General features: G+C 45.6%; 4 protein-coding genes across 5 annotated transcripts in view; 2 read left to right on the top strand and 2 right to left on the bottom strand.

The window, feature by feature from the left end:
- LOC122625098 (neurogenic locus Notch protein) overlaps positions 1 to 11,067 on the top strand; it is a 38,239-nt gene extending 27,172 nt beyond the window's left edge. Inside the window, exons 6-9 of the mRNA XM_043804995.1 lie at positions 2,260 to 8,426; positions 8,523 to 8,832; positions 8,919 to 9,347; positions 9,462 to 11,067. Of these exons, the coding sequence (XP_043660930.1) occupies positions 2,260 to 8,426; positions 8,523 to 8,832; positions 8,919 to 9,347; positions 9,462 to 9,808 (7,253 nt within the window). The 3' untranslated portion in view covers positions 9,809 to 11,067. The remainder of the gene's footprint in view (positions 1 to 2,259; positions 8,427 to 8,522; positions 8,833 to 8,918; positions 9,348 to 9,461) is intronic.
- A 210-nt stretch (positions 11,068 to 11,277) lies between these two features.
- LOC122625099 (UPF0729 protein GD16342) lies at positions 11,278 to 12,035 on the bottom strand. Of its 2 annotated transcripts, none has more exons than XM_043804996.1 (2): positions 11,898 to 12,035; positions 11,278 to 11,816 (listed from the first exon to the last, which is right to left on the bottom strand). In XM_043804996.1, exon 2 carries the CDS (start codon positions 11,810 to 11,812, stop codon positions 11,495 to 11,497), a length of 318 nt encoding a protein of 105 aa, XP_043660931.1. In that variant the 5' UTR covers positions 11,813 to 11,816; positions 11,898 to 12,035; the 3' UTR covers positions 11,278 to 11,494. The 2 variants fall into 2 exon arrangements, with proteins under 2 accessions (XP_043660931.1, XP_043660933.1); XM_043804998.1 differs by having other exon boundaries at positions 11,918 to 12,017.
- Positions 12,036 to 12,209: 174 nt separating this feature from the next.
- Positions 12,210 to 13,248, bottom strand: LOC122624188 (follicle cell protein 3C-1). Its single transcript, XM_043803660.1, has 3 exons — positions 13,179 to 13,248; positions 12,498 to 13,105; positions 12,210 to 12,432 (listed from the first exon to the last, which is right to left on the bottom strand). Exons 1-3 carry the CDS (start codon positions 13,180 to 13,182, stop codon positions 12,247 to 12,249), a joined length of 798 nt encoding a protein of 265 aa, XP_043659595.1. The 5' UTR covers positions 13,183 to 13,248; the 3' UTR covers positions 12,210 to 12,246.
- A 714-nt stretch (positions 13,249 to 13,962) lies between these two features.
- On the top strand, positions 13,963 to 15,175 carry LOC122624190 (thioredoxin domain-containing protein 17). Its single transcript, XM_043803662.1, has 2 exons — positions 13,963 to 14,593; positions 14,895 to 15,175. The coding sequence occupies exons 1-2, from the start codon at positions 14,449 to 14,451 to the stop codon at positions 15,155 to 15,157; spliced, it is 408 nt and encodes a 135-aa protein (XP_043659597.1). The 5' UTR covers positions 13,963 to 14,448; the 3' UTR covers positions 15,158 to 15,175.
- The last annotated feature ends 11,247 nt before the right edge of the window (positions 15,176 to 26,422 follow it).

Below are 26,422 nucleotides of genomic sequence, written 5' to 3'. Positions count from 1 at the left end.
CTGGCACACACACAAGCATACAAACACACACTCACACATGCACATGTGTGCTTAAATGCAATGCGAGCAATTTACATGATGAATACGAAATTACAATAAGAAAAACACTGAATGGGCGACAATTGGCGACAGAAGGTTAAAGAGCTGAGCTGATGTAGAAAAAGTAGGGATACATCATGGACATGGGGCCTCGAGGATCTAAGATATAAATTAAAAAAGGTCAACGGTTTTAAGTTTAAAATCCAAGATTATAAAAGTCAAAGTCGGGGTGAAAACCGAAACCTTCAAGGGATGCTTATAACTTCCCAAGATATTTAAGTAATCGAACATTTTACGAAAGCGGAAGTATGGTTAATTCGTTTGGGATACAGTTTTTTCTAAGGATTAGAGTTCAAAGTGCGGTCACTAAGTGACTGGGTGACTTGGAAAAAAATCGCAGCGAATATGAAACAGATGTTGTTGTTATGGTGTCATGTTGTGCTCCATCCCTCTCTGCTGGGTATATTTTTAAATGTAGGAAAAAATGGTTAATGTCGTGGGGTACACTTAAAATGTCACTTTCGTCACTTGGTTTTTTTTTTGGTTTTGGTTTTTTCCTGTTTTCCTTTCCCCCTAAGATCCAGCAACAAGTTGCAATTGCAAATAATAAAAATAATAATAATAAATGCCGCACACGCATGCATATGCCTGTGTGTGTGTGGGTGCTCATCTATTTGTGGCCCTTCTTTTGTGGCATGGACACAAAAAAAACCGACCAAGCAAGAAAATCCATTAAAAGAAACAAATCTCGTGGGCGAGAGCGAGAGAGCGATCTTTCTAAAAAATACGACAACAACAACAAAAAATACCATTGCAGGCACATAAAATGCGATTTAATTCCTCCAACACACAGATACACCAAGAAAAATAAAGCGCAATGAACGAAGTCCAAAAACTCGATCGAGAGAGCGAGAAGAGAGCGAAGAAAAACTGAAGCATAAACGGCATTTTTCCATTGTTGTGCGAGCGAGAGGGCAGATGGCTTGGCGCGCATTCGAGATAGTTTGACCGCGACAGCGATGCCAGCGTCGACTGCGGCAGAGGCAGAGGCTTGGGGCAAGATATGAGACCGTGGGAAAGAACAACGAAAGACATGACGTTGCTGTGTATTTGTGAGTGGCCGCATATATGCTGCCACAGCAGCGGGCACAAAAGTAGTGCTCTCACAAGCAAATCTCTGCAATATTTACAATGAATATCTATTATCTTATATATATATATATATGCAAAATATGTCCCTTAAGTTCTTCATAACACCATTTTCATTTCTAAAACTTAATAGAACTGCAAACTTTCTTTTGCGCTGCCCTCAGGTGTGCGTGTGTGTTTGTTTGCTCGAATGCTGATGACTGTGTATGTGTGTGTGTGCGTCTGCGCGCTTTTTGCCTTGCCTTGTCTGTTTTCACGTTACACTTTATTTGCCCATTCGCTCCGCATGCGCAGCAGTGCTGCCAGCGAAAGGTTTGAAAAGTAGCCAATGCGAGGCAAAGAAAAACGTAGCTAAATATAGGGCTCAACATTGTGGTTAGCGTTGGCGGGAAAAAAGCCAAAGGGGCAACGCTGATGGGCAGCCGCTTAAATGCGAAGCGCAGGCGCAACGGAAAAGAGAGAGAGAGAGAGAGAGAGCGCTCTGAGAAACCAACATGTGCAGCACAGCTGCAGAGCAACTACAGCTTTAAGCGGCCCGTTCCTTTTGTTTGATTCCTTCGCTTGCCCGCTCTTCCCCTTGTTTGTATTGTTGTTATTATTGCTGGTCTCTCAACCACTTTTTGTTGCTTGTTGTTGCTTTAAACGTTTATTATTGAAGTATTTTTATGATGTTGCCATAAATCTGTTTATGCACTTCATTGCACTGCGCTGGTGCGAGCGAGATGGGGTTAGTCGGCGAGGGGTGCGGGGGGTGGAAATAGAACAGATGCACTTCAGTGTGACCGTTCTGCCTAGAAGACAATTATTTTCGAAACAAAATGTAATTTGATATCCAAAATGATTAATTTTATTGAAAAAAACCCATCTTAAATATGAAAATATTGATCACAAATCGCATGCCGTTTGAGATCATTAGACAATTGAAATGGAAACTTGTATATGGATTTTCTTGAACGTTCGGCCGTCCGTTAAAAATTTGAAAGTGGTAGTCCTAACTACTGAGAGTGGATAGTATAGTATTAAAACGAAAGATCTTCCGTACTAATGGTGACATTGTAATTTGTACCCAAGGTTTCGAGGGCAAGAACTGCGAACTGAACTACGACGACTGCCTGGGACATCTGTGCCAGAACGGAGGCACCTGCATCGACGGCATCTCGGACTACACCTGCCGCTGTCCGCCAAACTTCACGGGCAAGTTCTGCCAGGACGACGTGGACGAGTGCGCCCAGCGGGATCATCCGGTGTGCCAGAACGGTGCCACCTGCACCAACACCCACGGCTCGTACAGCTGCATCTGTGTGAATGGGTGGGCGGGACTGGATTGCAGCAACAACACGGACGACTGCAAGCAGGCGGCCTGCTTCTATGGCGCCACGTGCATCGATGGCGTTGGCAGCTTCTACTGCCAGTGCACCAAGGGTAAGACGGGTCTGCTCTGCCACCTGGACGACGCCTGCACCTCGAATCCCTGCCACGCGGACGCCATTTGCGACACAAGCCCGATAAACGGCTCCTACGCCTGCTCCTGTGCCACCGGCTACAAGGGCGTCGATTGCTCCGAGGACATTGACGAATGCGACCAGGGATCACCGTGCGAACACAACGGCATTTGCGTGAACACACCGGGCAGCTACAGATGCAATTGCTCGCAGGGATTCACCGGTCCGCGCTGCGAGACGAACATCAATGAGTGCGAATCGCATCCGTGCCAGAACGAGGGCTCTTGCCTGGATGATCCGGGCACCTTCCGCTGCGTCTGCATGCCAGGATTCACTGGCACCCAGTGCGAGATCGACATCGACGAATGCCAATCGAATCCCTGCCTGAACGACGGCACCTGCCACGACAAGATCAATGGCTTTAAGTGCAGTTGTGCGCTGGGCTTCATGGGCGCACGATGTCAGATCAACATAGACGACTGTCAGTCGCAGCCGTGCAGGAATCGTGGCATCTGCCACGACTCGATAGCGGGCTACAGCTGCGAGTGTCCGCCGGGCTACACGGGCACCAGTTGCGAGATCAACATCAACGATTGCGACTCGAATCCCTGCCATCGGGGCAAGTGCATCGACGACGTGAACAGCTTCAAGTGCCTCTGCGATCCCGGCTACACGGGCTACATCTGCCAGAAGCAGATCAACGAGTGCGAATCGAATCCCTGCCAGTTTGATGGCCATTGCCAGGATCGTGTGGGCAGCTACTACTGCCAGTGCCAGGCTGGTACCAGTGGCAAGAACTGCGAGGTCAACGTGAATGAGTGCCACAGCAATCCGTGCAACAACGGTGCCACCTGCATCGATGGCATCAACTCCTACAAGTGCCAGTGTGTGCCTGGTTTCACCGGTCAGCACTGCGAGAAGAATGTGGACGAGTGCATCAGCAGTCCGTGTGCTAACAATGGCGTCTGCATTGACCAGGTGAATGGCTACAAGTGCGAGTGTCCGCGTGGATTCTACGACGCCCACTGCCTCAGCGATGTGGACGAGTGCGCCTCGAATCCGTGCGTGAACGAGGGTCGCTGCGAGGACGGGATCAACGAGTTCATCTGCCACTGCCCGCCGGGATACACGGGCAAGCGGTGTGAGCTGGACATCGACGAGTGCAGCAGCAATCCCTGCCAGCATGGCGGCACCTGCTACGACAAGCTCAACGCCTTCAGCTGCCAGTGCATGCCGGGCTATACGGGCCAGAAGTGCGAAACGAATATCGACGATTGTGTGACGAATCCGTGCGGCAACGGTGGCACCTGCATCGACAAGGTCAACGGATACAAGTGCGTCTGCAAGGTGCCATTCACGGGCAGGGACTGCGAGAGCAAGATGGATCCCTGCGCCAGCAATCGCTGCAAGAACGAGGCCAAGTGCACGCCCAGCTCCAACTTCCTCGACTTCTCCTGCACCTGCAAACTGGGCTATACGGGTCGCTACTGCGACGAGGACATCGACGAGTGCTCGCTGAGCTCACCCTGCCGGAATGGGGCTAGCTGCGTGAATGTGCCCGGCTCGTTCAGGTGCCTGTGCACCAAGGGCTATGAGGGCAGGGAATGCGCCATCAATACGGACGATTGCGCCTCGTTTCCGTGCCAGAACGGTGGCACGTGTCTGGACGGGATCGGTGACTACAGCTGCCTGTGCGTGGATGGCTTCGATGGCAAGCACTGCGAGACGGACATCAACGAGTGCCTGAGTCAGCCGTGCCAGAATGGCGCCACCTGTAGCCAGTACGTGAACAGCTACACGTGCACCTGTCCACTTGGCTTCTCCGGCATCAATTGCCAGACGAATGACGAGGACTGCACGGAGAGCTCGTGCTTGAACGGTGGCAGCTGCATCGACGGCATCAATGGCTACAACTGCAGCTGTCTGGCCGGGTTCTCCGGTGCCAATTGCCAGTACAAGCTGAACAAGTGCGATTCGAATCCCTGCCTCAATGGAGCCACCTGTCATGAGCAAAACAACGAGTACACATGCCATTGTCCCAGCGGCTTTACGGGCAAACAGTGCTCCGAGTATGTGGACTGGTGTGGTCAGTCGCCGTGCGAGAATGGGGCGACCTGTAGCCAGATGAAGCATCAGTTCAGCTGCAAGTGCTCGGCGGGTTGGACGGGTAAGCTGTGCGATGTCCAGACCATATCCTGCCAGGATGCGGCCGACCGGAAGGGACTGAGCCTGCGCCAGTTGTGCAACAATGGCACGTGCAAGGATTACGGAAACAGTCATGTCTGCTACTGCTCCCAGGGATACGCGGGTAGCTACTGCCAAAAGGAGATCGACGAGTGCCAGTCGCAACCGTGCCAGAATGGTGGCACCTGTCGCGATCTCATTGGCGCCTACGAGTGCCAGTGTCGCCAGGGTTTCCAGGGCCAGAACTGCGAACTGAACATCGACGACTGTGCGCCGAATCCCTGCCAGAATGGCGGCACCTGCCACGACCGCGTGATGAACTTTAGCTGCAGCTGTCCGCCGGGCACGATGGGCATCATATGCGAGATCAACAAGGATGACTGCAAACCGGGTGCGTGCCACAACAATGGCAGCTGCATCGATCGCGTCGGCGGCTTCGAGTGCGTCTGCCAGCCTGGTTTCGTGGGTGCCCGCTGCGAGGGTGACATCAACGAGTGCCTGAGCAATCCCTGCTCGAATGCCGGCACCCTGGACTGCGTTCAGCTGGTGAATAACTACCACTGCAACTGCCGACCCGGACACATGGGTCGACACTGCGAGCACAAGGTGGACTTTTGTGCGCAGAGCCCGTGCCTGAATGGCGGCAACTGCAATATCCGACAGAGTGGCCACCACTGCATCTGCAATAATGGTTACTACGGCAAGAACTGTGAGCAGAGTGGCCAGGACTGTGATTCGAATCCCTGCCGGGTGGGCAACTGTGTGGTCGCCGACGAGGGATTCGGCTATCGCTGCGAGTGTCCGAGGGGCACACTGGGTGAGCACTGCGAGATCGACACCCTGGACGAATGCTCGCCCAATCCCTGCGACCAGGGCGCCGCCTGCGAGGATCTCCTGGGCGACTACGAGTGCCTCTGCCCGAGCAAATGGAAGGGCAAACGCTGCGACATCTATGATGCCAACTACCCGGGCTGGAATGGCGGCTCCGGATCGGGAAGTGTCCGCTATGCAGCGGATCTCGAGCAGCAGCGGGCCATGTGCGACAAGGCGGGCTGCACCGAGAAGCAGGGCGACGGCATCTGCGATAAGAATTGCAATACGTACGCCTGCAACTTTGATGGCAACGATTGCTCGCTGGGCATCAATCCGTGGGCCAATTGCACGGCCAACGAGTGCTGGAACAAGTTCAAGAATGGCAAATGCAACGAGGAGTGCAACAATGCCGCCTGCCACTACGATGGCCACGACTGCGAGCAGAAGCTGAAGAGCTGCGACAGCCTGTTCGATGCCTACTGCCAGAAGCACTACGGCGATGGCTTCTGCGACTACGGATGCAACAATGCGGAGTGCAGCTGGGACGGTCTCGACTGCGAGAACAAGACACAGTCGCCGGTTCTGGCCGAGGGTGCCATGTCCGTGGTGATGCTGATGAATGTGGAGGCATTCCGCCAGATCCAGGCGCAGTTCCTCAGGAATATGAGCCACATGCTGCGGACAACGGTGCGGCTGAAGAAGGACGCCCTGGGCCACGACATCATCATCAACTGGAAGGACAATGTGCGCGTGCCGGAGATCGAGGACACAGAATTTGCGAGGAAAAACAAGATACTCTACACGCAACAGGTCCACCAGACGGGCATACAAATCTATCTGGAGATTGACAATCGCAAGTGCACCGAATGCTTCACCCACGCCGTGGAGGCGGCCGAATTCCTGGCTGCCACGGCGGCCAAACATCAGCTGCGGAACGACTTCCAGATACACAGCGTGCGCGGCATCAAGAATCCCGGCGACGAGGACAATGGCGAGCCGCCGGCGAACGTAAAGTACGTGATCACGGGCATCATACTGGTCATCCTGGCACTGGCCTTCTTTGGCATGGTCCTGAGCACGCAACGCAAGCGGGCGCATGGCGTCACCTGGTTCCCGGAGGGATTCCGCGCACCGGCAGCGGTTATGTCGCGGCGTCGCCGAGATCCCCACGGCCAGGAGATGCGTAACCTCAACAAACAGGTGGCCCTGCAGTCGCAGGGAGTCGGCCAGCCGGGCGCCCATTGGTCCGACGATGAGTCGGATATGCCGCTGCCCAAGAGGCAGCGCAGTGATCCCGTTTCCGGCGTGGGTCTGGGCAACAACGGTGGCTATGCCAGTGATCACACAATGGTCAGCGAGTACGAGGAGGCGGACCAGAGGGTCTGGTCGCAGGCCCACCTGGATGTGGTCGATGTGCGGGCCATAATGACACCGCCGGCGCACCAGGATGGCGGCAAGCATGATGTGGATGCACGCGGCCCTTGCGGACTGACTCCCCTGATGATTGCAGCCGTTCGCGGCGGCGGTCTCGACACCGGCGAGGACATCGAGAACAACGAGGACAGCACCGCCCAGGTGATATCCGATCTACTGGCCCAGGGAGCCGAACTGAATGCCACCATGGACAAAACCGGCGAGACATCACTGCATTTGGCGGCTCGCTTTGCGCGTGCCGATGCCGCCAAGAGATTACTGGACGCCGGTGCGGATGCCAATTGCCAGGATAACACGGGCCGGACACCACTGCACGCTGCTGTCGCCGCCGATGCCATGGGTGTATTCCAGATACTGCTGCGGAACCGGGCCACCAATCTAAACGCCCGGATGCACGACGGCACAACGCCACTGATACTGGCCGCTCGCCTGGCTATCGAGGGTATGGTGGAGGATCTGATCACCGCCGATGCGGACATCAATGCGGCGGATAACTCCGGCAAGACCGCTCTCCACTGGGCGGCGGCGGTGAACAACACCGAAGCGGTGAACATTCTGCTAATGCATCACGCCAATCGGGACGCCCAGGATGATAAGGACGAGACACCGCTGTTCCTGGCCGCACGCGAGGGCAGCTATGAGGCGTGCAAGGCGCTGCTGGATAACTTTGCCAATCGCGAGATTACCGATCACATGGACCGACTGCCACGCGACGTGGCCAGCGAGCGACTGCATCACGATATCGTCCGGCTGCTGGACGAGCATGTGCCGCGATCTCCGCAAATGCTGAGCATGACACCGCAGGCGATGATCGGTTCACCGCCGCCTGGCCAGCAGCAGCCGCAGCTGATCACCCAGCCGACGGTCATATCCGCCGGCAATGGCGGCAACAATGGCAACGGCAACGCCAGCGGCAAGCAGAGCAGCCAGACGGCCAAACAGAAGGCGGCCAAGAAGGCCAAGCTGATCGAGGGCAGTCCCGACAATGGACTGGATGCCACGGGCAGTTTGCGACGCAAGGCCAGTTCAAAAAAGACAAGTGCGGCCTCAAAAAAGGCCGCCAACTTGAATGGCCTGAATCCGGGCCAGCTGACGGGGGGCGGAGTGTCGGGAGTGCCGGGCGTGCCGGGTGTACCGCCCTCGAATTCGGCGGCACAAGCAGCTGCAGCAGCAGCGGCAGCGGCAGCCGTGGCGGCCATGTCACACGAACTGGAGGGATCGCCGGTGGGCGTGGGCATGGGCGGGAATCTGCCCAGTCCGTACGACACCAGCTCCATGTACTCGAACGCGATGGCCGCACCGCTGGCAAACGGGAATCTGAACACGGGCGCCAAACAGCCACCGAGCTATGAGGATTGCATCAAGGTAAGTGGTGGTGGTGGAGTTGTGCTGAAGGATCAGCGGATCAGTGATAGAAGCGGTTGGTTTACTAACGCACTCATCTTCACATTACAATTGCAGAATGCACAGTCGATGCAGTCGCTGCAGGGCAACGGGCTGGACATGATCAAGCTGGACAACTACGGCTACTCGATGGGCTCGCCATTTCAGCAGGAGCTGCTCAACGGCCAAGGACTCGGCATGAATGGGAATGGCCAGCGGAACGGTGTCGGCGCCGGCATTCTGCCCGGCGGCCTCTGCGGCATGGGCGGTCTGACTGGTGCCGGAAACGGCAATAGCCACGAGCAGGGACTCAGTCCGCCGTACTCGAACCAGTCGCCACCGCATTCGGTGCAGAGCAGCCTGGCGCTTTCGCCCCACGCCTACTTGGGTGAGTTACAAGTTGCAAGTTAGCTATCTGCTATCTGTTAGTTAGTTCATGTGTGTGTACTAATCATTTCAATTTACACGCTATAGGTTCACCATCGCCGGCCAAGTCTCGACCCAGTCTGCCCACCTCGCCCACCCACATCCAGGCGATGCGGCATGCCACCCAGCAGAAGCAGTTCGGTGGCAGCAATCTGAACAGCCTGCTGGGCGGCGCCAATGGCGGTGGTGTGGTCGGCGGCGGAGGTGGTGGCGCTGGTGGCCAGGGGCCGCAGAATTCGCCCGTGAGCTTGGGTATCATCTCGCCGACGGGCAGCGATATGGGCATTATGCTCGCCCCGCCGCAATCCTCCAAGAGCAGTGCAATAATGCAAACGATATCCCCCCAGCAACAGCAGCAGCAGCAGCAACAGCAGCAGCAACAGCAGCAACATCAGCAGCAGCAACAGCAGCAGCAGCTCGGAGGCCTGGAGTTCGGTTCAGCGGGCTTGGACCTGAATGGATTTTGTGGATCTCCGGGTAGGTTACCAATCATTTTGGATGCATTGGTCTGCAGGGTCTTGCCATCTTGCTACGTGCCACGTGTGTCTTTCTATGCAAGCTGACTAATAGCCTTACCATCCCCACTTGCAGACTCATTTCACTCGGGTCAAATGAATCCGCCCTCGATACAAAGTTCGATGTCCGGCTCGTCGCCGTCGACCAACATGCTGTCGCCGTCGTCGCAGCACAACCAGCAGGCCTTCTACCAGTACCTAACGCCACCGAGCCAGCATTCCGGCGGCCATACGCCGCAGCATTTGGTGCAAACGCTGGACAGCTACCCAACGCCCTCGCCGGAGTCACCTGGCCACTGGTCCTCCTCATCGCCGCGATCGAATTCCGATTGGAGCGAGGGCGTCCAGTCGCCGGCGGCCAATAATCTCTACATTTCCGGTGGCCATCAGGCCAACAAGGGTTCCGAGGCCATCTACATTTGACCATAAGCCGGTGTTCTACATGATCTGGATGATCTGGGTAATCTGAATGAGATCGAATGAGGATAATTGGAGGATGGTTTGCCAAGGATAACAGCAGAGGGACTCTTAAAGAGTCCGCGGCTACGTTCTATCTAAAAATGCTATATATTGTAATTCTCTAATCTCTAACGATTATGTATTTTTTCACGCGACTCTTTTTTTTTTTTTGGTGTCCATAAGTTTTAGATGTTAGTTGAAAATACGCAATTCTAGCGGAAGAAGCGTCATAAATTGTAGTAACTTAAATTATTTTTATGCTTGTTGTACAGTGCGCGCCGATCGCATATATATATATATATATATATATTTATATAGATATATATATCTACTCATAGATATTCCAGTTAAGAGCTCGTTTTGTGGCGCATTTTATCTTAACGTAACGTCATCGTAGCTTCCAGTAAAAAGAAAAACCAACAAACAGAAAAGCAACATTAGCAGGCAGAGAAAGAGGAGAAACTACACTTAGCGCAAATTCTGATTGATCGATTAAACGTTTGTGGGGCATTTGTAGTTGTAAGTGACCATTATATCACTAGGCCATAAGACTACGCTAAGTTTTTATCGAATTCTACATTTAACTATGGCCCACAGGCTATATAAATATATACATATATATATATAGATATATATATAAATAAATTTCATAGTTCTGTAGGTTTTGAAACTGAAGTGCTTATATAAACAAAATTGTTAGACGTACACCGCATCAAACCTTTTTTTTTACACCAAGTTTTTTTTTATTATTATTATTATGACTATTATGTATTATTACATATTGACTAAGCTAAACTGTAAAAAGATTCTCATAACTGTTTGATTTAAGTTGACACATACAAATACAAATACAAAAGGATTTGCAAAAATTACACAAAATCACAAATCACCAACGGAAACGTATAAGTCTAATTAAAACAAAACAAAAAGAAAACGAAACGAAAAAAACTATGAAAAAGACAGTAACCAGCCAAGTTTACTATATATATAAGGCGCCTTTATGATCTAAGTTGATGAATAGATATTTTCAAAAAATATGCAACAGAAAAGCACACACTTAGAGAAACGCAGACACGATTTTCTCGTTCGATATGCTCGAATTTCTTTCGTCTATAATTTGTGTAAGTTTTTAATGTGTAAATTGTAAAATTACTTGTTTTCCTAACTTAAACAGCCAGACAGCAAAACAAAACTGCAACCTTTTTGACATAAATAATAAATATTAAATAATTATTTTAAAAGCCGTGTGTTTATTTCATTTCATTTTATTCATTTCATTCAATGACGAACTGTTAGAAACGCGAATTCTTTAGCAGTTTTCAACAGTATGCACCTGGAATAAAGTGTAACATTTACATAAACTTATATTGTGGCTAATGGAACTGTGCGAAGTTAACCTTTAACCCCGGAGGAACCCGCAGGAAAAGAGTAGCTTTTTCGCGTGGTCAAGGTGTACATTTAATTAAAGTTAATTACTCGATGGGCATTCTTGGTGCTCCCCAGCGGCCACGCCCACAACCGACCGCCGTCCACCACACATCGCATGTTGCATTGGTGTTGTTTTTCTTTGTGTGTAGTGTGCGTCATTTTTCTAGGCTTATGAACAAGGTCAAAAAAAAAGTTATAGTTATAGTATTTGGAACATTTCGACTAGATATCCTTCTTGGCTTCCGCCGCCACCGCCGCCGCCTCCGTCACGTGAGGATTTTCGGATGCGGTGGACTCTTTGGGTTCCTTAGCATCCGTGGCATCCCCATCACTGGCGCTCGTCGGGGTTTTCTTGGCCCCCGGCACGAAGGGGCAAACGCCGCCCTTGCACTCGAAGGGGAAGTCGGGCGCCTTATTGATCACATTGCCCTCGGCGTCCTTCTTCGCCCAGGGATTCCAGTAGCGCAGCAGGATCGGCTGGACGAACTTGTGCCAAATGTACAGCAGCAGTGGAATGATGAAACAGGGCACGCACACCATTGTTCTGGAGCATGAAAACGGGTGCAAAAGTGATGAGTTATTGGTGTTTAAAAATCAGTGATTAAAACGGTTGTGGAACACTTACCTAGTTGGAGACTAACTTACTGGTTTGGGGGAAGTTATTGCCAGAGGGCGCTTTGTTTTGCTTAACTTACTTACTCTTTATTTATTGCCAAAAATTGCAGTGTAACCAGTTGTTTTGTTTTTGCGTTAAGGCCTAAATACACCACGAATATACTGTTATCTTGAGAAAATACGCACACGCTAGCAGAGACCGCAACCGCTGGGACTAATACAGCACGGACTCGAACCACTGTTAGCTGGTTTAAAGTATTAACCCTTAATATACACACTGGCTCTTTTAACCCCATAACACCGTTTATAATACAGTTAAACATTGTTTCATATCAGGCATTTATTTCATTTGCAGCGTGTTAACCCATCAAAGGGCAGCGGTAGGGAACGCCAGAGCGACAACAGTACTCCCTGCCCGCCTGCAGATTCGTATTAACCCATTGGTTGTGGCAGTTCTTGATGAACAAATACGCCCGTTCCTTGTGGCAATCGTGACCCAGCGCCGAGCACACTATATTTGCGGAATTCGGCAGGTGCTGTACGATCTACAAACAAAGACAGCGGTGAGTTAATCGAACGCTCCTCCCAGTGTCCACTGTACAGTACTCACCGTTTCCAGGCATTTGGTTTGACACTGCTTGCGACCGATGGCATTGCAGGGGAACATGTGATCCAATTCCTGGTGTATAAGTGGCTTCGTGGGCAAGCCATTGGGTATTTGCGAGGAGAGGAAGACGCCGCAGGTGCAGGGAACTGGCTGATTATCCTGGACGAGCACTCCCGGTGTCGGTGGCGAGGGAATGCTGCTCACCGGACTGCTGCTCGATGGCGTTGTGCTCAGCGGTGAGCTGGTGGATGGTTCCGCCTGGATGGTTCTGGTGGATCCCTCCGACGATCCTAGGTGGGGCGCCTCACCAACAGGCGATTCTGTGGTGCCATTGGTGGCACCAACGGATTCCGAGCTGGCTTCCAGCTCGCTGGCGGGCGTCGTCATGATCACAAACTCAACGGCCGTTGGCCAATCCTCTGCGGCGGTGGTGCTCCTCGTGGTGGTGCTGCTGGTGCTGCTGGTTTCCAGCTTGACAGGTTTCGTCTTCACGCGCTTGTCCTTGATGAGATTGCCCATCCCGTAGAGCGGCTTCTTGTAGACGATCTTGGAGGCCTCCAGGTGGATGGCCAGCAGAAGCGTCAGCAGCAGCAGGGAACTCTTGAACGCAGCTGAAATGTGAGTTGATGAGTTGATGATGAGTTGATGATGATCTTTGGGACAATTCGCCTCTTAAATGCTTACCCATCGTGGTAACTGTGAGACACTGAATACTTCTGCCGTTGCGCCAACCATTTTATAAGCCATTTCTTACTGGGCTTGCAGTTTTTTTTTCAGAGATTTTCAGTCTTCCATTTAAGTGACCCCCAACGAAGTTCAAGTTGTGAGAACCGACAAATTGTGTCAGGGTTATGCCTGATTAAGCAGAATTTATGCACTTCATTCACTTGGAGGAAAGTGAGCAGAAAATATAATATAAGAACATAACTTCCGAAATTTATGCGGCATATTCATATTTTTTGCAGATGGTTACCTAAAATTTGTGTTTTTGCTTCGTAAATATTTCCAATTGATCAGAGATTTCTTTTTTGTATCAAATTTAAAAACTATCCAGGATTTAATGTGCTGAAACTGCTTACTGATTTGAAACTTCCTTCCAAAATCGTTTTTAAAATCCCGCCAAATTACAGAATAATTGGTTAACATTGGTTAAGAATTGGCTAATATAAATACGACCAAACAAACAGTAATAATTATTATACAACATGTACAAGTGATACAAGTAACTACAGCATTAGTAATGTTTTAAAATCAACAATGCAATATTTTTTATTTTACCTCAATTTTTATTTTAAATACTTTTCTTATTTGATTTGTTTTCTGTTAGTTGGTATTTTGTGCTGTTTGCGGAACTTAACAGAAATACCAACAGAACAGAAAACAACAGAAGCCCAATATTTGAAAATATTCACAGCTCATCGATATGTAACATGAGCAAAGTTGTAAAATGTAAACGCAACAATCCAATAGATTAATGCCATAAAAATGTCAAAATTTTCGTTGTTCCAAAGGTTTTAAGTAAAAGCTCCCGAGCCGACTTTCGATAAACGCTTAACAGTGCCGTACTCACCACAGCGCGCCTAACAGCACGCACCGCCGGCTGTGGTGGGTTCGCTGGAGCGGCAGTGTGGTGGATATCCCAGTTGCTGGAGCTTGCCGCAAAATAGAAAACAAAACAGATTGAAAAACACTGCAAACTACGAAATTAAACGCCATTAATTTACCCGATAAACCTTACCGATGGCCGATAAGCAGCGACTAAGTGACCCGTAACACCCAGCGATAAGATCCAGATAAGATTGGAATTGAATTTGGGCTTTTTGGAATCCGCATCGAAACCGCCGCAAACGGAATTCTTTTGTACTCCAGCCGCAGCGCCGTTCAAGACGCCACAAGTCAAGAAATCCATACACACACCACACCACCGACGCACACACTCCTCTACAACGGCAACATGCCCGACTACGTACCGGCACGGGGCTTCAAGGAGATGGAGAACCTGATCAAGCTGTACGAGAACCAGCGCAACCCCATCTACATCTACTTCTACGGCGAGAAGGACAAGGCCGGACGCAGCTGGTGTCCGGACTGCGTGGCGGGTAGGTGACGAATTCCCCATCGCCCACCGTGGCACGCGACCGCATTTTGTTACTAGTCCACCAGTTGGGCACGGTACTTTCTTGCTTATCACGCTTCTCATTCATTCATTTGTAGTTTTAGGTTAGTTTCTATTTAGGCATTAATCTATTAAGTAGCTCCATAGCTTCAGTTGATTTTGTTTTGAGTTTTAGGTTCACATTTATAATTTCCATGCATTTCATCGCATAGTTGTGGCGTCAACAGCTTCGTTGATTGTAGCACCCCCCTTAAGTAAACCCCATTATCGCTGATATTTTGCAGCCGAGGACACTATCATGAGTGCCTTCCGCACCCACGCGCCGGCGGAGTGCATGATCCTGGTGGTCGACGTGGGCAACCGGGAGTTCTGGATGGCCAAGGACAACGCGTTCCGAAAGCCGCCATACTCGGTGGAGGGCATACCGACACTCATACGCTGGAAGGGCGTGGAGCGCCTGGACGGGGATCAGCTGCTCAAGATGAGTCTGCTGGAGCTCTTTTTCGAGGAGACCGATCCGAGGAAGTCCACTTTTGTCGCTCAATAAAATGCGATTTGGCTTAAACTCGCTCTCACTTTCACTCTCTCTCTCACGCGCTCTCTCTCGCGCGCGCTCTCACGCCGTGAGCTCTCCGGCTCTCTTTCCTGTGCGCTCCACTCGTAGGAAAGAACGAGTGGAATTGCCGTAGGAGGGCGGGGGCGAGGGCGAGAAAATGGGGGGAATGGAGAAACGGGGAGAACCGAATGAGTCGAGCATTTCTGGCGGATGGTAGCGCATTGCTCGGCATTTGCTCGTTTATTTGCACGCATGTCGTCGACCAGGACGAATCGTTTGGCAGAGCGCGGCTGAAAAAAAGGAATCGGAAACGGGGCTGTAACGGTAATAGCGGCACACGCGTCCAACGGTAAACACGCGTGCAAACGCGCCATCTCGCTCGCACGCGCTAATGCCGCGATTTAAGTTTTGAAGTTTTGTTTTATTTTTTGCAAGTGTTCCAACAACAAATAACCAACAAAACACAAACCCGAAACAGTTCTTAAAAAATAGGTAAACTTAAAGAAAGATAGCCAAACAACAGATTACACAAATTAACGTCGAATTTGAAGCACACGACCGCACAGTTTTGCAAAGGTGAATAACTGTAAACTTACTAAGCATAAGCACATAAGCAATAAAGCAAGACATGATAGATCCTGCCTAAAAGTGGATGTCAGAATGGACTTGTAACGGTATACCATGTTGCGTTTTCCCCTAACTGTTCGTAACGAAAGTATATATGAAATATAATTGAATATAAAAAGTACAGATAATGATACCTAATAAAACCAACTCCTTAGGTGTTCGATTTAAAACGAAACTAAAAATTAAGTGAATAAATCTTTGAAAAGTATGCAACAAAGTCAGGTAAACCATTAAGTTCAATATGTAGCAAATGTAAAACCAGGGAAACCCAATTACCATAACTTCTTAGGCAAAAACCCTGTTGCTTCGCCCGAAGCAGCGTTGCATATTAATTGTGCGGCAAGACTGTTGCTTCTAGGGCGCTTTGTTAGCTAACTTTTACGTTAAATCATTGACAAATCAATGAATAAATAAATCAGAAGCCAGAGGCAGCCAGTGACAGCAACATGCACCGTGATCCACTTGGCGGCATGGTGCTAAATTATTAAAAACGCGAAGATGACAACAAAATTGTTCGAACGAGTCGCGGCGAATGGGTAAATGAGAAAGTAAAAAACAAATAAATTAAATTAAATTGGCAGCGATCGAACAGGGAGGCAGCGAGGAAAATGCTGAAGGTTGCAAATATATTATTTTATCGTTTCTCAGGCGCTACAAATTTGCTTTGCCACACACCATTCGTTTTTTATTATTTATCGGCACTTTAAAAAATATGACATATTATATGTATGTATGTACATTTGTTCTCTTTTTAATTCACATGGATATTTTATGGTTTTTATTGGTTCAGCCCAAAAATATGCGGTTATTTTTTTCCATTTACATAAAGCGAGTTACTAGTTTAGTTGGTTTAGATATTATAGCAAATGAAAATTATGTTTTCCGATCTAAAAGTCCCAAAGTCTTGGCCGAAATTTCCTCCATAGAAAAATTGAGAAAAATACATTTCGCCATGACTTGACCTTGGCATATTTATTGTGGCGAAAAATTAAATTTAATGAGCGGTCAGAAAAACATTGGAAATTTATAATAAACGAAATCAAATTCTGATTTCTATGTCTTATTTCTGTGCGGACTTTGTTGTTCTGTCAATTAAAACCAGAAAAATTCTTAATGAGGCACGTAACAAGCTAGACAGCTGATCGTTCGCACCCCCTCTATAAAGACCGTACCCCTGACGATCCAAATTCAGCGAAATGTCATTAAAGAAGCTCGTAAAAATCCGAAATCCAAATTGCAAATAAATTAAGCATACGCAGAATGCGAAACCGAATGGCATATATCGATATTATATAGTACATAACGTCTATGCGAATCGGCGGATTGGAAATCTACAAATTCTTTTCTGGGCATTGAGTTTTCCTTGGGCTCTAAATCTTTTAACGCAACGGGTACTTGTATTTATTTTGCTTTGCCATCCGTATGCACCTGCAGGTGTTTCGATTTATAGTGTCATTGAAAATCATATTTTATTTATAATCTCTATATACGAGACGAGAATCTTAGGATCTGCATCGCTCACGCCGCTTTGTATACTTCATTTATTATTGCTCTTTATATTTAATTGACGCATTTAGTCCATAGGAACAGCAAAAACAAACGTGTAGTGCATATAGGAACGATATGTGAAAATTATATCTATAATGATGATATAGCTGATACATGTGGCAGTGTGCACATATTTTATATTTGCTGCGCAGAGCTCTGCATATACATACATATTTACATATATATACAATATATACATATGTGCATACATATATTTATCTGCCTATATGTATATACATATTGAATTTTTATAGGCGAATCGAAATCAAAAATAACAGGAAAAAAATGATATAAATACGCAAAAATCCAATCAAATGTCGCACTCGGTTGAATCTGAAGTGGATAGAGTGTTTTTTTGAAAGGTGGGGGAAAAGGGTGAAACGATTGCGAAACAAAAAATATATCTATTATATATACCGAACAAATAGAGGTAGGAACCAAGTAATCCGAAAAGTGGATAATTCAATGTAATAGTATGAACAACTTTGAAGAAAGATATTCCATTTATATTAATATATATAATTAATATATAGATTTTTCCACTGACCCTTCTGAGTTTCTGAATTCCGATCGTGTGACCTAGAAAAGGAAAACCCTATCCCACCGCATTTAACCCTGTAGTTCCCCCGCTGCCTTGGCTTTTCGGCAGCACTTGCCCCAATTTGGTAATGAGCCATGTGGTGGTCAGCCCCCAAGCATTTACTGACCGATTTCCCCAAATGATTGCGATAAATTAACGTGTACTACCTGAGCGGGGGGAGTGTGTAGCGGGGGGAGGTGGGCGGTCTGGTATTCTTATCAGAATGTGCAGAAGTTCCAACTGATAGAGCGTTCGGGCAAACAAAACCTAAAACGAGACCGAACGAGGCGAAAGTCAAACAAACAACAGAAATAACAATTTTTTGCCGGCAACGTTGCTAATGACGACACTGAAAAAAAGGGCGTTCGAGAAGGGGGGAGGGGCCAAAGGGGCAAGGGGTGTCAACTGCCGCGCGCTATTTGAAAATCGTTAACAACGTCAATGGCAACAAAAGTGCAGCAAATTTTCTCAGACTGCACTTGGCAAAAAATAAGACAGCAGTCTTAAGGTTTTCCATGCATTCATTTAGTGCATTTTATTTAAAACTTATTTCTAGTGCTCCCATATCCAACGTATTTCCAATAGTTATGTAGAAACTAAACAAACAAGTGCGAAAATAATAACTTTAATTTATTTGCTCATCACTTTATAGCATTTCGGTTAATTCCACCTAATAGCAGTCTGATAGCTGGTACTTAGAATGATATGTTTAGAAAATTGATAAGATATAAAGAATAATTTATTTATTTCATATCTATAAAAAAGGCACTCGGTAATTCAGATTACATACAGATATTTTTAACAAATTTTTAAAACAATTCATGAATTCCTTTGTTTATGATTAGTTTTTCTTACCACTTCCGATATTTTGCCATTCATATTGGAATTTTTTTTTTGCATTTTCCGTATATTTGCACAAGGGATATCGAATATCTTTTATTAATAATTCTAAGTTATTTCGGATATTATTTGTTTTGGGGAGCTTCCGTTTCTCGGTCTTCATTTCAATTTCTTTTGGCTTTCGTCGCCGCCCCCCGCTTAACCCTATAGCGCCCCCTCGTTTTTTGTTGACGTTGGCTTAACACTTTCCGACCTTTTTTTCGGTGCGGTTCGATGGCAACGGCGGTCGAAACTCAGAATCAGTCGGGCTGCGTTGTCAGAACGGTTCTGTTCTGCTCGGAACTCGGATCTGTGAATGGGAACTCGGTTTCCGATTCGATACAATTCGATTCGATTCCAATTGGACTCTCGCTGGCAGCGCACATACAGTTCTATTTGGTGTTTGTTTAATTGCAATTATATTACGTAGTGCCACAGCAGCAATGGCCATAACCATAATAATAATAATAAAAATAACAATAACGACGGCACAACAGCAGCGCCAGCAGCATTAAACAAATTGATTTGTCATAACGAAGATCGACAGTCGAGCAATAAAATCAAATAAGAAAGAAGCTCGTGATCGTGATTGTGATTGTGATTGTGATCATTACTGAACATCTACACATGCACATCCACAACGACAGGCAACAATCAAGATTGAGCGCCGTCGTGCAATTTCTGCCCTGTTTCTGCAATTTCAGATTTAAGTGCAGCATGTGACTGTTTTCCAACGAATTGATCATCGGAATTGAAATCGAAACATGCAACTTGAAATGTGGCAGATTTTGCGTATTGAAATATTTTCGAATCTGTATAGACTCACAAAAACAACTCTGGAGATCGTTCGCGATCTGGGAGATATCTTATCTTTCGGGCAGCTGTGATAAACGTATCTAAACAAGTTTTATAATGTTCCATAATGATCATTAGATGGGTACTAAAATCTCTGTATCTTCTGGTACTGATAAGAATTGAAAGTTCTGCTCCCAGAGATCATTAATGATATGGCCTATGGCAAGATTACTATCTATGAATATCGCTTGAATCATTCACACTTTTCATTCTCAAATGGTTGCTAACCCACTTAGTTTCCCTCCTTAGTAAACCAATCAGTTTTGAAGTGTGTTTGCTTGAGTGGTTAGAGCCTACTTGATTGATCGGTGATCAGAGCACTCGGATCGCATCAATATTTAAGTTTCACTTGTTGACTTTTCGAATTGATTGGGAAATTTGTTCAGAGATTTCAAGCAGCCCTTTGATGATGATGTTTTTGCATCGTGATCTTTTACTTCCTGCGATGTGAATGGCCTAAGATCAAATCGCTCTGATCGCTAAGTTTATTTTTCGAATTCATCCATATATAATGCTTAGTTTTGCTCTATCAATTGGGCCTCTACTTTTCCTGAACGTATTTTTTTCGGTTGATTATAGTCTGTATCTGGTTTATAATGTGCTGTGATATCTTTCAGCTAAGATTAATGAAAGCTAGAAAAGATATTAAACAAATCACGTAGGTTTAAAGGGTTAAACTACTATTTGTTTTCGTGATCTTTTTGATTTGCTTTAGTTATAATTAAGATTTGTCCGCTCCGTGATTTCCCATTTCCTCTGCTCAGTCTTCTCTCACGTTTCATGATGTTTTCGCTTTCCATTTTCATTTCCATTTTCAATTTTATTATGACTTTTTTGCGTGTGTGATTAAAACCGCCCGTCCCTCTCCGCCGTTCAGCATGCCGTTCTATTTTCTATTTTTTTTTCCATTTTTTCTATTTTGAATTCAGAGGCTGTTCGCTTTATTCAATTTCAGTTGGGTTTCAGTTGATTTTGGCGCGTTGTGCTCGAGCGATCATCTCAGTGCGAAACGCGAAATGCGATCCCCGATTTTGGTGTGGAAAAATAAAAAGCAATCAAAGCAATACGAAACTGATTACAATAAATAAATAGTAGTAAAATAGGAGCACAGAAAGTAATACTAGTAAACTGGGTTCCCAGCAAGCGATAAGCCCACTTATCTGTGCGGTCGTGTGTTTGTTTGTTTCTGCATATAATATACACCGTATACATACTATAGTATATACTACATACATAATACGTAATCATTAAAATTGTTTACAGTCTGCGGTTGATAAAGACTTTGATTGAAAGTTAAAGCGTGCGCTAAATTATAACGTCTAAAAGTCTTCGACTTCACTGAATGGGAAATCCGAAGTTTAGTTAATTTTTTTTTTCGGTTAATGTGCTAGTCATAAGTCAGAAATTTGAAATTCGAAATTTGAAATATTTGCGGCGATAGGCCAGCGGAAGCTGATAAACAACAGAGAAGCGGCGGCATCTGGAAAATAATAAAACTCGAAGGTTTGAGGTGAGTTCAGTTCCCTTTTTGAGTGTTCAAATCGAGTGAAAGAGCGGCGGCTGCGCACTTTTTATCGCGGGCTTTTCGCACAAGGGGGGTTTTTCTCGTCGACAAAAAACTGTCAAAAGAGCAAAAAGGCGGAAAAGAGACGAAACAACAACAAATGCAGCGGAACAGGGAAAAATGAAAAGGAAAATAGAAAACGACAACAAAAAGGCAGCCCAAACAACAACAAATGTAACGCGGAAAAGGCAGTTTTCTTTGGCCGCAGCAGCAGCAGCATGCGGAAAAATCATCCGCAAGCGCCGCAAAACAAATATGATTCAATAAACAACAAAACGCCGATAGCAATAACCATGAGCAATATTACTATTAAATCCACTTAAATAAACCGCTATATTTTTGTTAAAACTACTTTTTTTTCGAGTGCTCAAAAGTGTGTGTGTGCATAAATAATTTAAGGAAAGCCACAAGCTGTGAAGCAAAAATGAAAACACTAGGTGCCAACAAATTAAATGAAAAACCAAACAAGCTCGGCAAGCAAATGAATAAAGTGTCTGAAAACAAAATATAAAACGCTTCGGGCAACTAAATAAATAAAGTGTCGTCGTAAATATACATATTTATATATAAATCAAGCAAAAATCGGAATTTTCCTGCCCAAATGAATTGGCAAACAAACATAAACAACAAAATAACATAGGCGGCATTCTGCAGAGAGCAAGAAGCAGAGCAGAATCCGAGGAGACAAAAGGTAAGTGACCTTCTCCTGCACCACCCACAGCACCACAGCACCCACTTTCGCCCACTCTCACCCCCCTTCACCCAATGCCACCCAGCCCTGGCAAAAAAAAACAACAAACTCCCGAATTCGAAGCAATTAAAAATTCTCAGCTCGTTGCCGTTTGGAGAGTGAGTTTGAAAAAGAAAATGTTGCACGCATTTTCATTGCCTTCGCCGAGGAGTCGGAAAAGTGGGGGGGGTACACTTTTTTGGGGGGCGGGGTACATTGAATTTTTCTGGGCAAAGTAAAGGCCAGAGGCTGGCCGCTGTCGGCAAACATTTTCCTGCCTTAGGTTTATTGAATTTTATTGTTCTGTCGCTGGAGAAAAGCGCCTGCGTTGGGAAAACTGCGAGAGCAACGCGAAACGGAGTGGACCTGGCACTTTCAGAGTTTTCACGGGGAGGATGTTCTCAGCAGAGAATTGAAAGAGAGGTATCCGACAATGAGCTGCATTCTCTTAGGGATTTTACGCCGAAGAAACGCAGGAACTTTACTTATTTATAATAATAAATAATAATAATAATTGTAATTGCAAATTCTCTCAATTAGTTATAGATTTTATTTGTGTTCAAGATTCGGAGAGCTTGGTTGCTTAATTCTGTTTATAGGAAATCAACTATTTTTGCTGAAGTCACAGTTTACAGTTCCTGAGTCAGCGCCATTGAGTTGAGTTACTTGCATTTCAATCTGAGTTTTCAGCCGACTTGAGTGGCTGAGCAAAGTGCTACTTGGAGACGATGCTCCGAGTGGATTTTCGGGACTTGAGTCGCTTTTGTGCAGACTTTTGGTTCGTGGCCTACCACACAAACACACGGAAAGGGCCGTGGAAAGCGCCGCTTTTCGGTCGTTTTTAGCCGCATTCCTGGCGTATCACGTTTGTGTGTTGTATCTGCCGGATTGGCAAGAAGGAGGTCGGAAAGGGGGTGCGGGGGTGGTGGCACCACCCACATTTTGACTCTGCTGGTTACTTAACCAACGGCTCCGGCATCATTTCGCTTTCAGTTTTCCCTTTTTCCCGCTCGCATTTTCCCCCACATTTTCTCGGTAATTTTTTTTGGGACCTGGCGTCTTCGGTTTTTGCCACTTTATGGGCCCTGTCTTCCTCTTTTTACGACTACGTTGTCTTCTCCATGCCGTTCATGGCGTTACTTCCTTTCACTTCCTCCTTCGTCCTTTTGTGACGTCTTTCTCTTTTTGTCCGTTCTTTGGCGCTACTTCCGCTCCTTCGGCGGCAACAACAAATTGGCGCCATTAGTAAAATTGTAATCAAGGCATTAGCATATATATTTTTTCTGGATAACCGAACATATAGTGGCAATGTCGTCCCTTACAAGATGCCACCAGAAATAATAATCAGGTATGGATCCCCGTGGGCTTCATTCGAGTAGTTGGCAAGGTCGTTCACTTAATGGTGGGACATTTACCTTCAAGGGTAAAATTAATACCTCATATGTAACTAACCGGATTAATTAATTCCTATCCTCTAGAATCTATAATTCAATTATGGCCAAGTTTTTTCCAGCTCTCGATGTTCTGAAAGCACAAAGCGAAATCTTCGTTTTTCCCAAGTGGCAAGACTTTCCCTTTCTTGTCCCTACATCATCGCTCGTTTATTCTAAAGTAATCCCATAATAACACTCATTAGAGGACCTACTCTTTAAAGTTGAATCGACAGTCATTTGGACAACACTGATTTCTTTTATTTATCTATTTATTTTCCCATACTCATACAAGTTTCCTTTTTTTTTTGGCTTGTTCAATCAACACAAATCGGTGGAAAACAAGCCCAAATAAAAGGAGGAAAAAGATTTTCAAACAGCCCAAACCTTGTCAAATAGTGTAGAGCAAATGTTTTTATATTAGGTGGCCAGAGCGAAAAATAAAGGGAAAAGAAAAAAAGTGGAAGAGGTGGAAACCACCGGCAGGGGGCGCCACTAATGAGGCCCTTGGGGAACATATTAAACTTCTGGCAGCAACAAAACACAAATATCCAAACATTCACACATGAAAATACGCTAGATGCACTACAAAAAAATATCCAAAGCTGTGCGTAGTTATCTTCAAAAAGCATACACACTTTTCTGGAAACTCATGCTAAATATTGTAGTGCTAATAATGCATTATCTGTAAACGATACTATACGTTTTGGTATTAATTTATTAAAAACGATTTAAAGCAGAAAACTTTTCTCTCTGTGATACTGCTGAATGTGGAATGGATTTTGTTGCCGAAACCGATCGCATTTTCTTTGGAACTCGGGTAACTTTTTAATTTAGAAAATAAACAAAAATGGAAACAGGATGGCTGAGATTGTAGAGCGGTAAATAGGGAGAGTTTTTCGGGGTATTTCGTTACTGACTTTGGGCAAAGACAAATCACAAAGAGTTACCCCTTCTCCACCCAAGGAAAACATTAAAAAAAAAAAAAAAAAATAGCAATATAAAATAAAAGCCCAGAAAACCGAAAAGTTACACGCTCAACGCAACAGACTTACAAAATTAAAGTAATAATAACTTTGTTCCACCATCGCCCCTGTCCAAAAAAACTTGGTTTTCCCTTCAATAAGTTTTATTTTTCCTCCTTTTTATTTGTCCTTTAGCTGTGCGTGTGTTTGCAAGTCAAGGGAAAATTACTTTTCGGCTGTGGAATTCCATTTGACACAATTATGCGTTTTCCATATAAAGCTAAAAAATTCAAATAATGGCAGAGTTTCTCAAATTTTTTGTTTAATAACATGCTGTGTAAACAATGTGGTAATATGAGGTTAAGTTATGTTGAGTAACAATAACTGTATAACTAATAAAATATTAAGGAATTATTTGATTTTAAATATCATTCAATGTTACACTTAAATTTCTAGTATCAAGATATTTATTTTTTGTTGAGATTTCTTTTACGTTTAGTTAGTCTACATTTGAAAAAGCTGTATTTGCCTATGCCAGCAAAACTTTTGACTTGTGAACTTTTCCGCGAAAACATAAGAACATAAAATAACACAGAATACGCTGCTGCTTCAGTTGTTTTGTTGTTTTCTTGGTTTGTTGGCTCTGCGACAACACAAACAAGCAAAAAGGCAATACCAGCGGCCAAGTCGAAGTTGCGAGTGGCCTAAAGTAATATTAATGGGAATGGCAGTTCATTGTTTAAATTTCCGCCCCCAAACCCCAAAATTCTCCTACCCCCCCCTTCTGTCAGGACATTTGCCCCCGACTTCCTAGTGAAGGAAAGTGCTGAACACCCAAAAAAAAAAAACCTACACAAATAACCGCACTGAAAAAAAATTTTAATTAGAACCTCAGCTACCTCGTATAAATTGGAAATTATTGCTTTCCTGAAGTGTTCAAGGGAAAATCAAATATAATGAAGCGGCTGAAATGATTATCACATGAACTTATAATAAATCCCAAGTTTCTAGCAGTGTACACATTTCAGGGGCTTGGGGCGCGGTCAAAGAACACTCAGCAATTATTTGCATACAACACTCATCGCGACTGTGTGTACGTGTGTGTGTGAAAAGCGCGTGAAAATGTTGGGAAAAATAATAAATGAATCAGCAAACATTTGAACCGAACATTTGCATTCCCTAAAGGGTCAAAAAAGAAAATTTAAATCTTGCAGATTTATTTGGGTATTTAATTAGAAATCGCAGATGAAAAAAAAAACAAGTACTGACCATCAAGAAATTGAGTAAAATAACAATAGTTTAGATATTACAAAACAATAAATTTATATATTAAATTAAATAAGGTTAGTGTTAGTAGCATTTTAGAACGTGCTTTAGTCCCACAAATGTTTCCAAACATTTAAATTCAAGTAGAAAACATATTTTCTAACAAAAAAAAACAGAAAAAAGAAAACTGCTTATTATGATGAAAATGCCATAGTCGAATGTCAAAATGCCAGGACAAACACTTATTTGTATATACAAAAATAGTACAAAAGAGCGAGAGGGTGCTATACACCACTTGACGGGGTGAGAGAGAGGGCGATAGTGGCTGAAAAAACGAAGAAAAGCCCTTGGGGATGGGTGCGAAAAATTCCTGAAGTTCTTAGCGCTAAGGAAACCACAAGCCCTCTGGCGGCTCTTTTCCCCCTTATCTCCCCTTTCCCGCTTGCCCAGTGTTTTCTCCCTACTTTGTCTACACCCCTCCCCTGCTACCGCTCTTTTCTCTCTGTGTATGTTTGTCCAGGGCTTGGACTGGTATTTTAAGTGATTTAATGTTTGGCTTTTGCTGGAACAGATGAAGTTGAGGTAATATGGAGGGCAACATTACGCCACACCCTCCAAAAAGAAAGTGGGTGAAAGCGGGGGGAAATTATAGAGCACGCCGAAAGAAATTTGGGGAGGAGTAGGTGGTAGGTGGTAAAAAATGCTGTTGCTGCCAAAATATTTCCAAGCAAATGTTACGCATACTCAGCATAAATCTGTCCATACACAAACATTATTTTTGGCAAATCCCAACATTCGGAGAAAATCAGTGG

Source organism: Drosophila teissieri, chromosome X (genome assembly GCF_016746235.2).
Source record: "Drosophila teissieri strain GT53w chromosome X, Prin_Dtei_1.1, whole genome shotgun sequence".
Lineage (NCBI taxonomy): Eukaryota > Metazoa > Arthropoda > Insecta > Diptera > Drosophilidae > Drosophila > Drosophila teissieri.
The sequence above is the reverse complement of the archived record's forward strand: the minus strand, read 5'-3'. Positions and strand labels throughout refer to the sequence as shown.

What these genes read in the sequence shown, in the direction of transcription:
- LOC122625099 (XM_043804996.1), bottom strand. Translation starts at nt 11,812, where the DNA reads ATGGTGTGCGTGCCCTGTTTCATCATTCCACTGCTGCTGTACATTTGG.
- LOC122624188 (XM_043803660.1), bottom strand. An exon ending in AAACCAAATGCCTGGAAACG is followed by an intron (nt 12,433 to 12,497) that starts GTGAGTACTGTA and finishes CTTTGTTTGTAG; the next exon opens with ATCGTACAGCACCTGCCGAA.
- LOC122624190 (XM_043803662.1), top strand. Translation starts at nt 14,449, where the DNA reads ATGCCCGACTACGTACCGGCACGGGGCTTCAAGGAGATGGAGAACCTG. An exon ending in GTGTCCGGACTGCGTGGCGG is followed by an intron (nt 14,594 to 14,894) that starts GTAGGTGACGAA and finishes GATATTTTGCAG; the next exon opens with CCGAGGACACTATCATGAGT.